At 40.4% G+C, this 12,838-nt stretch overlaps 1 protein-coding gene across 1 annotated transcript; it reads right to left on the bottom strand.

Annotated features, from left to right (window-relative positions):
• Positions 1-1,305: 1,305 nt before the first annotated feature.
• LOC140937037 (uncharacterized) lies at positions 1,306-12,678 on the bottom strand. Its single transcript, XM_073386561.1, has 9 exons — positions 12,348-12,678; positions 10,330-10,477; positions 8,937-9,213; positions 7,330-7,358; positions 6,748-6,832; positions 5,540-5,649; positions 4,959-5,024; positions 3,472-4,092; positions 1,306-3,042 (listed from the first exon to the last, which is right to left on the bottom strand). Exons 1-9 carry the CDS (start codon positions 12,523-12,525, stop codon positions 1,446-1,448), a joined length of 3,111 nt encoding a protein of 1,036 aa, XP_073242662.1. The 5' UTR covers positions 12,526-12,678; the 3' UTR covers positions 1,306-1,445.
• Positions 12,679-12,838: the final 160 nt, after the last annotated feature.

Below are 12,838 nucleotides of genomic sequence, written 5' to 3'. Positions count from 1 at the left end.
GGTTCGGAAGGAACAAGTCTGTGAAGTGTCTCTATTAAGAGAGATAGGAAGTTGATATGAACTGCGGTCCCTTTTGGGCCGAGGGCCTGATAGGTTCTAATTTTGTAATTTGGGACCGATTCGTGCAGTGCTCTCAAAACTTTCATAGCGATCTTCATTCTCGTCTCCAGAGCCCGTGGTTTCCTTTGGTTACGTGGCCTCCAAGCCTTCGTTACAAAAGAAACTGAGTAGCCACTGAGTAGCTCTAGGGACGAGAAGGAGCAATCATTACAATCTCGTTCCCAGAGGCTGCGATCCTTTTGCTCAGCACCAAATCACTAACCTCTGGAAGAATCCGAAAAACAAATATCTCTGATTGGCAGATAAAAACGTGTTCATCACATGCAAATTACTTTGCTCATAAAAAAAAACTGTGAGCACGTTGATTTGATTTTGACAGGTCATCTGTGTACACGCCAATCTTACACGACTTGAAGACGTTAAAGAAAATTTTATCTCAATATAAATTCATGAAACCACGCCACAACGACATTTGGTCCAAAAATGTCCTGTCTTGTTTATATTGAAAGTCGTTCAATGCCACTTCTTAACACATGCATGCTACTGAACCTTTCAAATTTGCATACAGCTGTGCTCATTCTGTGCACGAAAGAATGTGTCTCGTCATGACCAACGAACGTCTCAATCCCGACATTTTAAATAAATATGTACTTTTTCAGTCTCCTTGACAGCCCTTTCAAGTTACTTGATACATCGATCAAAAGTCACATAAAGAAAAACTGCACCGGAACGATTATGTAACAATGTGCGTGCACAGCAAAACTCCCTTGGGAACTTGTCTTAGTTAAATGGGTAAGCAACTTCACGCAGGCGCAATTAAACCGGGACCAGGATTTTGTGATTCCGGTGTTGGATTCTTCCTGAGCGTCCGTTGCCCGTTCCGCTGGATAAGGGTAACGCAGGCTCTGGGGACGAGATTGCAATCATTGAGAGTTTACCGGGCGGATTAACGTATTGCGCATGTACAGCCCTTCACACAACTAATCACTTCGTCTTCAAGAGCTTTTTCGTTTTCATTATGGCCACCACCAGTTTTTCTTGATAAACTTTGATTGGCTAAAGGCTTACCAAGAGAGAATGAGGATTACAAAGTAAGATGACGGCCTTTGGCCTTCCTAAACTTAAACAAAGCAACTTCAGTCGTCATGCAGACGTAAACGGTTGAAAAACGTGCAGTAATCTCTAATGATGCAGTTTTAAAGCACTGTCATCTTCATACGAATTCAAATCTCACCAAACGGAAAGTTTAATCTTTTTTTTTTTCTGCACAGATACTTCCTAAAAGTATACTCTTTAATTAAAAAGGGGAAGAACATCTTGTTACCTAATTCCTCTCAAAAACATATTCAAAATTCAGATTATCCGACAACCTATCGCCTTTTTAGTTACCAGGCCTCTAATTCAGGAGAAGCCCGCTTTTCACCTCCCTCCCCATCCGTATTGTCATCTAAATCCTCAAGTCCTTCCATAGCCGCGCGTAACTCGGCTTCTAAATCGAGGTTCATGTCCAGTCCCTCAGTGAAGTCTGGCGTGTTGATTATGTCTGGTGATCCAGGGGGATGAGGAGGGGCTGTGGTTTCTTCTTCATTGTTACGTGACGTTTCCGTCACCGTGTTATTTTCGGATAGAATTTCTTCCTGTTTTCTCTCGGAATCGTCTGTCTGATTCACTGGATCTTCTGGGGGTGTATTACTTTCAGCTTCCTTCGTGACAGTCGTGTTTTCTTCCGGCAGCGTTTGACTTCTAACAGCGTCTGCAGATTGAAACAGTTTGTCAGTGGGAGAGAGACGCTCTTCACCAATTAGCTGTGTCTTGTTAGGTTCAGCGTCTTCTTTATTCTCTTTACCCGTTTCCGCGACTACACTGGTTTCAGCAGCTGTTTCTTGTTCCTTCCTACTTCCATTGAGGACTTCTTCCGTTCCCCGACTCAGTTTAACTTCTTCGTTTTCTTCCTCGACTTCCGAGAGGTTAGCAACAGTGTTGCATCCTTCCACATGACTTGTTCCATCCGTCACACTGGCCGAAGCTATGCTACTTTTCTCTTCAGCCTCACTCACAGGATCAAGTTTAAGGGTACTGGGAACTACCGAGGTTATTATCTGAGCCTCAGGAGATGGTGGTGGGGGAATGGAGCCATTTGCATCCACAGATGGTGATGTGGCCGGCACGGCCATGGAATAAGTGTCTATGACTTCCCGTGTTGAATGAACAAGAGATGAGTCAGACAAAATTTGTTGTACAGGCAAATCCTTTGAGGACTCCCCAGGAGAACCAATACGAGGAGGGGTACTCTTGGGCCTTCGTATGGCTCGACCTCGCAACGACTGAACAGTTAAGGACTTAGGCACACTTTCTGCCGGGGGCTGCCTCAGCGGCCTTGGAGCTTTCCGAGAGGGTGTTTCTAAGAACTGAATTGGAGTCCTTGAGCGAGGTGGTCGCCAGGCTGGGGCAATGTACGCTGGTACATCTGTTGATATAAGGGATTCCGGGCCAAAATTTTGTTTCCCGGTCATTTTGTGACCAGCAATGTGCATTTCTGTTCTTCCATAAAGGTCTCCATGGAATTCAGCCAGAATGTCCTGAGGAATGTAGGTTTTACTCCCAGGACTCGGGCTGCGAACTGAACGCGGCATTTCTTCCCCCTCAATGATATTTACGATCATTTTTTCTTGGGGCCATTGTTCGACGTCTTTTCGGTTCGAAAATGACATCAACTTCGGGTTGCGTAATATAGCATCTTCCGTTAAAAACACAGGCTCCAGCACGACATCCTCTCCTTCTCCCTCGGGACTCCCAAGGGCTTCCCGGGTGAGGTCAGGTTCGTCTTGATCATAGACACTGCTTAGTGTTTCCCAGCGCCTCATATGTCGAGAAGAAATGGAGTGGCTGTGTTCTCTTGTGTTTGGTGTCCGAGAGTAGCGTCCATACCTTTCCGGGCTGATAGGGGTAGGAGCTGGTGCCCGCACAGGTACTGGAGAATATCTGCAACAAAACACCTCAAATTAGGCCGGTATCAGAAGACGCTGAACTGTCACGAAAAAGCACAATAGCTTATGAGTTTCTGATTGAGTACAACATTGAGTTAGCCGCTCTACCCATACATCTTTTGTTAATTTTTAAGTTTTTAAATAGTTGTATCTTGTTCAGTATCGGCCCGATCGACACCAAACCTGAAATTTTTTCTAATCTCATTCGGCTCTTCCTGACTATGTGGGTCTCGTGTTGTTTATCCCATAATAAACCGACTAATACCCGGCCCTCCTTGGTTTGAAACTAAGCAATAGGCCAATTGACTGGTTACATTGACATGAAGTGTGTTATCCTCAACCCCCCATCCCCATCCCCTTGAGCAGCCTGGGATATTTTAGATTGCTGTTTTGTGAGTTCAAATTTCAAAATAGTTCAGCATACCTAAGTGCAGAGGTCATATGAGTTCTGACCGGCCACTGATCATCATTTGGTGAATCAAGCTCACTTGCAGCTAAAGTCACATCCATGGAGCGGCGATCCAAAATATTTAGTTGCGATCCCTGTGCTGTGACATCCTCTGCTGGGGTTCCTGTGGGTGTCGGAGTGACAGATACTACATCGACAGGCTCCATGGCCACGCCCAAATCCAAGTTGTGAGGGATGGAGTTCATACAGTGATGTAACTTATCCTTAGCTTTGCGCTGTGTTGGGACACCTATTGACGGAAGAGGCAACAATAAACGGCCTTGTCTTGCAGCTAGCTTTTCACTAACTGCTTTGATCATGTTTGCCTCGGGCCTTGTTCCTTGTCTCGGTGAATCTAACGTCCTGTCTCCTCCCTCGTCGTCAGTGATTTCCTCCCCCACAGGAGGGGTGAAGTGAGAATTAATGTCAACATCAAGAAGCATTCGTGAGTTCTCATCCTGTAAAGTCCGTTCCAGGCTCTTCTCAGGTGCATCAGCTGTCACTAACTTGGCACCAGTCTCTCCTCCTCTTGGGCTAGATTGTTGCTTTGGATGACATTCTAATCCCAAAGGTAAATCTTTATCAAGTGCCATACTCCTGAAAATGAGCATTGCGTGGTGGAAAAAAGAAACCAAAACATGTCAATCAAAAAAGTACAGAATTGAAACCTATTACGACGTAACAAAAACCAAAACAAGTCAAACAAAAAAAAAAAAAGAGATAAAAAATTTAGAACTAAATTTATTCCAGGATTTAATGTCGACGAACAAAGTCTGTAAAAGTACTGGAGTGTATTAGTGTGTTCATCATTCTCGTATCGTTCGTACGCTGTCGCTATTAAATGGCCATTAACGGGGAGGTCTTTGGGCAGTTGGGATGCAACTTAGAGGATGTTTCCTTGAGAGAGTGAATGTATGAGTCTCTCTATGGGAACCTTGAGGAGTCGTTTTCTTCGCGCGGTTTTCATGAAGTCGTCAGTTTTTCAACGAAATGATCATATACTAAGAATTTTATTTTATTTTTGTGCGGAAACGCTTCTAGCGATCACGACCAACCACAACGCAATAACGGAAACGAGGAAAAAAAAAGAGCAGCATATATATATATATATTTTTTCTTTTATCGTTCAAGTAAATTTTGCTTATTTTTCAGAGATTTTTTGCTTATAACGTGCAGCACACTTTTTGGAAGATTTGTTTGCACCCATCGCACGACCAACATTGTCAGCCTTGAACGGAATGGCAATGCAATCGTCGTTTCAATCTCTAGGATTAGGTAAGCTTGTCGTCTCATCAGTAGGGATCGCTGCGACTTCGATTTCCTCGGAAATACCCATGAGAGTACCATGTATGGATTGTTCGGAGGGGGACAAAAATTGGCCATTGTGGGGAGTTGTCATAGTAGAGAATTGACCCTAGCTTATCAGCTACGATGAGCTTGGAAATAGAGTCGAAGGCACAAACCTTGGTTTGATGTGCTGTAGGATTCCGGCAATCACTGACTTAGGAAAATCACCAAAATCTTCCAACCTAAAGGAAGTTAAATTTGAGTTAACTTATTATTCATACCCATGAAGAAATTCTCATCTTATGGAGACTCTTTTTTTTGTTGTTGTTTAGTGAAACCAGTTTCACCTCAAGTTTTGAACATTTTGTTTTGAACATTTTGTTTATTTTTTATTTGACCTTTGCTCTTTTATTTTCATTTTTTTTTCTTTTTGTCATTTCGCTTTTTTTAGCCTAGAACTATGATTAGTACGACTATCTAATATATTTATTTTAAGATTTACTGTAGCTCTGCCATTGATTTTCCCATGTGTAATTACGATAATATTTTGCTCTAATTATCTAACTGAGGGAGCCCATTCCTTATAAGCCCGGTGGCTTCTCTTGGGCTTCCTCGCCATGAGAGTTTAAATAATTAGATTTTTTTGCTTTGTACAACTTATGGCAAACAAAACAAAAAAGAATAAACAATAGACGTCCTTTGACGTCCAATGGAAAATTGCTGTCTATCTGTTTAACAACCATTTTTTGTCACATACCCATATTTGCCGAGGTCCAGATGTTGAACATGCACTTGTCGATGAGAACTGGACCTACTAGGACCATAAGGTAGTCCAACTGTCGGAGATCTGCGAGGTTCTGGACGTTTCTGGTCAAAAAAAGTAATGATAACTGTGCATTTAATGAACTCGCAAAAGAGACCTCTGTCATGAATTTCTTCACCATCCTTATGTAACAAGAATTGGTTCATGCTTAGCATGTAAATATCGAGTTATGGATGCACCGGGAAGTTTGAAGAGCACGAGAGTAGCAAAAGAATTGCTCCAGGCATTGCAAGTTTTCTAGTCTCACGATTCTCTCGTGCTCTCCAAACTTCCTGCTCAGCATGAACCAATTGTTAATTTTTTCATAGTGACTCAATAAGACTTATACAGGGCAAGCACTTGCGCTATGTTATAGAGAGTGTGGACCAATTATTTGCCAATAATAATTATATCCAGTAGATGAGCCAGAGACAGGGATGGCGGAGAAGGGGCACCCACCTCACTTCTCCCAAAAAGTTACCGTCTTAATAAGAAGAGAGTCTCCTCAGCTTCACTAGTCAGCATCCTCACTTGGAAAAATCTTCTGCTACCCCTGAGACAACCTGCTTAGGGACGGATCATTAGAAAAGTTATGGGGGTGTGGGAAGGGGGGACGAACTGTCAAAAAATATTTGTGCAATGGAAAATTAAATGAAAAAAAAATTCACGCATGCCAAATAACCCTAAAAATATTCATGCAAAGGCCTAAAAAGATTCACATAAGGGAAACGTTTTTGAAAAAAATTCATTCACCTCAAAAATTCCACACCCTCCGCATAACTTTTCCAATGGTCCGTCCCTTAGTAGGGCTGTAACACTAGTGGAAGACTTGTACCTGGTGTGAAACAACCAGGTCTTAAGTTTTCGCAATGAACTTACAGTCACTCTGAGATGGGCAAGAGGGTCGATTTCATAGATTAGAGCTGTTGAGCTGACTTATTCTTCTGCAGAGTCCTAATGAACTACTTTCAAATTTAAAATCTAAAATTAAGACATATTAATTTGTAAAAAGTAAAGCTAAATGTCTGTTGTTAGCAAAAAAGAACTTTTCTCATCCAACATTCATAGTGCATTCTTAATCATGTACCAGGCAAACAAAATTAAACTATCTGAGGTAGACAAGATTTGCTAGACATTTTGTAAGTAAAAAAACTCTGACTTACAGGTCTCATTTTCTCCATTGCTGCAGGAATCATGTCTTCTGTTACATCCTTAAAAGTGACTCTACGAGGGTCTTTCCTTATCGACCTGAATGCAAGAAATATACATGCATAATTAACCTTAAGGTAGCAAAATATCAGCAAGTTACTAGCAATGTGCCATTTCGGAGTTGCATAGGGAACTGGGGCGAGTTTCAAATTTAAACTAATCGATAAACTGACACCACCATATAAAAGGTCATGTTGAGATTGGTTATTTGGCCAAGTTTGGTGCTCTAAAATTGAACAGGAATCAAGTTATGACTCTTGAAACATGGCTCCATACAAACATCTATAATAATTATAGATGTTTGTATGGAGCCATGTTTCAAGAGTCATAACTTGATCCCTGTTCAACCTTAGGGCACCAAACTTGTTCAAAAAACCAATCTCAACATGACCTTTTATATGGTGGTGTCAGTTTATTGATTAGTTTGAATTTGAAACTTGCCCCAGTTCCCTATGCAACTCCGAAATGGCTAATTAGTTCCATTTTCGTTATTATTACTTGACAACTTGAACTAAGTTGTGGCTTAAAAATCTTACCCAGTGCTCTTTACTTTTCTCCTTTTCCTCTGTAATGACAATTAAAAATACACCTATTAGCTTCAATAAAAACAACACACAGAGGAGTCAAAGAAAATCAGGTTTTCCACTTGCTTGGCACAAAGTATAATTAACAATTTTTCCTCGAGCCCGGATAGGCTCTATGTCAATGGCCCATGAGGCTGAAGGCCAACCAATCAGAATGCAGCATTGATAATAGACCAGTAGTTGGATTTTACTAATGTGTATTAGCAGTTGACTTGAGTTCTGACTGGTACATTTTAGGGAGCTTCAGCAAAGACGTTTTTGAGCAATGCAAACTAGACACTACCAAATTTCAAACTGAAAAGCGTCTTTCCTCTTAATGCTAACTTGTGTCAGTTGTTTGTGTGCCGACCCAGCCAAACCGTTTTTACTACTGCTAGTTAGTATCTTTATGGTTTGCACATGTACCTCAAAATTTGACTGTAATAGCTGGATAGTCATTTTGATTAGCAGTATTTCAAACCAATCATGGAATAAACCAACCTATATTTTATGTCTCACAAAAGTTGAGCTTGGCCATAGCACTCACTGTTCATGGGGAGCTTTTTAAATTCCCTACAATTAATATTCCCAAAGCACAGCCAAAGTTCACTAAATATTAATTCTTTATACAATGATATGAATGCTACGCATGCTGTGATTGGTCTTTGCCCATGACCTGTTAAAAGTACAGATACATGAATGACGTCATGTGCCACTTGTTTTCTTTGAATTGTTCAACAAGGTGCAAGGTTTTGAAAATGTTTGTAAGAGTACAAACTGTATTTTGGATTATTATTAAGCAAGTGACAGCCTTGAAAAAAGTTAAACAGGAGTTAGTTACAACAAAAAAAAAATGGAGAAATAGGAGACAAAAAGAGTTCTTGACAATTTGAGAATGCCTAAACAGCAAGAAATCTTCACAACTGTTGCCATCGAGTATCACCCCTGCGTCATTGCTACAAGACAGGGGCGGATCCAGGATTTTTTTTAGGAGGGGGTGCACTCGTCTCTTGCTCTACTTCAACACCAATAAACCACAATTTTTTTTGCATAATACCAGTTATATTAGAAAACCGCAGGTCATCTCAGGGGGGAGGGGGGGTGCGCACCCCCTGCACCCTCCCCCTAGATCTGCCCCTGCAAGAGACTCACAGGTTTGCAAAATGTTTTTGCGATTATTCTGCTTTGAGCAAGTGAAGGCATTGAAAAACTTTTCACAGAAACTGTAAGAAAAGAAGAAGCAGAGACAAGAAGTAACATTTGGGACTTCTTAAAAAATGCCTAAACTAGCACAAATCCTCAAACAGTCAAGAGGTGTGAGGCAAGTAGGTGTATGCCATTTTTTTCTTCTCTCGTCATTGCATTAAACAAAAGATTCCATGTTGCCAAAGGTGTGTTCAGCAATAGATCACAGAAGACAACAGAATGTGGTGAAAACATTAGTGACACACTCGCCTACGGCTCATGTGGCACTTCAATGTTTTTACCACATTTTGACGTCATCTGTGATCTATTATTGAACATATGCACAGCGACGTGGAATCTATTGATTTTGTTTTAAAATAGATGGCCTACCCTACCCTGTTGGTTTGGCACCAAACAAGATATGCTGATGTAATGTACACATCCTTCCAATCCCGCAACAACTCGTCATTTTCATACAACTCATGAATACCCACGATGGATGCATGACTCTTGACACCCTGATTATGACGATTGTCATCACATGGTGCTGATGCAGGTTTTACATTCTTTTTCCATAACATTCGTTTCTGGTATTCAGTCAACCCTGTTGGAGAAACAGGTGATGGACGAGGGACGCGGAAATTTGGGGTACATGATGGGGATAGTGGCTGACTGTTGGAGAAAGTGAACAAAACATTTTTTATCTATATAATTATATACAGATGTATCTGTTTGTAATTTCCAGTCATTACGGTTTATGTTCAGGAGTTCCAACAGGAACAAAAAACTAAAATTTGTTTGTCTAGAGGGAGTGAATTTAAAAAATGCTGAGAGAGAAAGTTAAGCAAAACAGTGTACTCAACTAGCTTCACAGCAATGAAACTTAACAAAGCAGTGATCGATCCACTGCTTCAGTGTTCTTTTGTAAGTACCTTTTCACCAGTATGTCGGACAGCAAGAACATTACTCATGATAGAGGCCTGCCAAGCTGCTATGAATGATCTAAAATGGTGCCAAGTAATTTAGCTCCAAAAGCTATACAGTGAAACCTCTATTAAGTGGACACCTTCGGGACCTTCCCAAGTGTCTGCTTAACAGAGGGTGTCCACTTAATAAGGGTTGTAAAAATTGCGCAGTGTTTGTTAATGATCAACATTCAACGGTTACTCTGTACTGTGATAAAGTTGCATGTTGTTAAAGAAGGTATCGAGAGTTCAAGTTTATTACCTTTTCATTACAAACTTTAATTTGTTTGTAAATGCAAAAACATTAACTGACTTCAGTATGTATTTCAAGGACGTAATCCAATACTACTATTGTTTATTATGTCCGGTGTCCACTTAATAGAGGTTTTTAACAATAGAAATTAGCCAAATACAACTTATTTTAGTTTCCTTGTCCACTCAATAGAGGTGTCTGCTGAATAGGGGTTCGTTATAAAGGGAAATATCAGATGTTCGTTTTGGGACCCGGCTTAGTGTCCGCTTAATAGAGGGTGTCCGCTTAATTGGGGGTCCTCTTAATAGAGGTTTCACTGTATTTTACAATCCTTTGCAGTTTTGTCCAGAATTGAACATTAATGAGATTTATGCTTTCATTCATTACGAACATCATGAAGCTGCCAAGTCCTAATCCTCACCTTAGCGCATAAAGCCACATTTATGTAACAGCTAGTGAAAAGACACAGACAGGAGAAATTACATTTACAGGAAAAATTATTGCCAATGCTCTCCATAATAATATTATGTTTAGAAAAACTATAATTGGTGTAAAGTCTGTTTTTCATACCTGCAGGGATTAGGTGATAATGAAGGTAATGATGCTGATCTATGATGGTATCTATTTGGCTGTGGTGATGCTCTGCTGTTTGGTACACTGCTTGACCTGAGATGTATGTCCCCAAACACGTCAATGACTTTCAAAGTAGGGAGGGAACCTGAATTACATAGAAAAGTTTTTTTAAAACAGTTTTTTAAAATTTAAAAGTAGTTTATTTAGTTAACAGTTTGTCACAACAAGTATAAACACTACACACTATAGCTCAATAGAATTAGATGTAACCCTTTAATTAACCATTGAAAAATGTGTTTTGTGGCTAGTCGAAAAGTTTTCTGGTCACTGTTGTGTTATAAAGAGCTAAAACTTACCAAAAGCCATTTACAGGTCGTACACTTCGCAGCCTTCTGATCCAGATGCAAAATATTAGCTTGCAAGGTTCGGGCATGGCAGAAAGCAAAATTTCAAGCCAACATATGCCCTGAGACTTGGGCGACATGTTTGTTGACTATCAGTTGACATGCAGGCTGAAATTATCTCCATTGATATGTCGGTTGAGATCAGCCAGCCTGATGTTGATTGACATGTTGTCAATATGACGACCGATAGTCGAACCAGGGTCGGCAGACATGTTGACCAACATGTCAGCCAGTGATTTATTAGTGTTGGTTGGTATTTTGACCGATAATCAGGCGACACATTGATTGATAGGCCACCAACATTTGGCCGATACTTAACTGATACTTAATGGTCAACTCTTCTTCTGAAGTTATATTTCCTGCATGTTAGTTCTTTTTTTTTTGTTTCTGTGGTCCAGGCAGGGACTTTGGCAGCTTTAACCAGTCTATAGCAAGAGCATAATAAATTGCAAGTGTCTGCTCGATTGTTTTTCTTCAAACTTGCATCCTTAAAGTGGACTGCCACTTTTGTGTAATTTTTACACGTGTATGCACATAAATTTTACATGTGTTGTATAAAAAAACCGCACGTAAAAGTCAAAGTTGAGCTAGGTTTAACTTTTAAGTGTACACCTTCAATACATTGCCTCTATTTTATTTCAGTGTGTAAAATTTACGTGCGTACATGTTGTGGTTCAATTTTATCCTTGGTTTAAATTTCATTTCCCCTGGTTTATAGGTATGGTAATGCACGATAATGAGTTTAAAACAAAGGAAAGTAAAATTTAAACCAAGGATAAATTTGAACCAAAACATACACATGTAAAAATTACACAACAGTGGAAATCCACCCTCAATTGAATAGAGGAGGCACAGAGCTGAGGGTCTCTTGGTGTTGCAGATGAATGTAATCACTAAATGATGTAATTCAAGAGACTGAAAAAGGCACTGAAGAATACCCACACTACAAGACAATAGCTATGTGTAACCAGCAATAGTCTCCGCAAAACCAAGAAACACCCAGCGAGGGGGTTGAGAGGATACAAGCCCTGATTCATGGTCAGATTTCTTAGGTGTGTGGCTTTGTTGAACATTTCTGTGAGGTGCTGTCTGTTCTTACTTTTCACTTCTGATGAACACAAATTACATTATACAACAGTCAACCGATATGCCACTGACAGTCCACCAATATTCTGCTGACACTTGACACTTGCCGTATTGACTGAGTGTTGATCAGTATACCGACCAAGTATCAACCGATACCTGGTAGACATGTCGACCGACATGTGGACAAGCGTCGGTCTACATGTCGACCAATATGTCAGCTGATCAGTCAAAAAGTCAACTAATAGTCGACCGATATGTTGGCAAAGATGTTGACCGAGTATTGGCCGCTATTGTCAACCAATACTTGGCCGAGGGGTTAGACTGGGTGCCCAAATTAACAAGATCCCAGTTGAGTGCCTGAACTGCACTGCTTAAATGAAATACACTAACACAATGGATTTCATGATCAATAAAAAGGTAATTAAATGTAAATGATTATTTAATGCCAGTCGATAAATTGAAACTGCTTAAACCAATTATGTTATGCGTCACCATTATAAATTTACGACCTTGTCTCTAGCTTACCATCTTCAACGGGAGTCTTTCGATCATCCACATTTGTAAAATCCTTTTTAACTGATGTTTCATGATCATGACTCTGTATTCCGTTTCTTAACCTGACAGCATCTTTCACTCTTTGTAAGTTAGCTCTCCAACATTCGGGATGTTGACACAATGCACTGCACGAACTTTCGCTTCTCATCGTCGCCAATCACATAACTAATAAACCTGCCACCTTCTACCAAGGAAATTGAAATCTAACATTGTCTCTGCTTGTGACTGAACTTTTTTAGAGCACACACGAACGAGAAGAAACTCCAAATTCTGTTTGATGCAGTGTAGGATTGTATGGCCTTTTGCTTACTCGTGACGTCACAAATCTTCCTAGCAACCGCTCACGGGACTCACGGGACTCCGGGACAAATTTATTAAACTTTACTCGAGTATTCCACGCTGATGTGTGACAAATATCTGTTAAACAAATCTTAATCTTTAATGAAATTGAAAAATAAAGC

This window comes from Porites lutea, chromosome 5 (genome assembly GCF_958299795.1).
Source record: "Porites lutea chromosome 5, jaPorLute2.1, whole genome shotgun sequence".
Taxonomy (NCBI): Eukaryota; Metazoa; Cnidaria; class Anthozoa; order Scleractinia; family Poritidae; genus Porites; species Porites lutea.
Note: the sequence above shows the minus strand (reverse complement) of the source record. Positions and strands in the feature narration are given on the sequence as shown.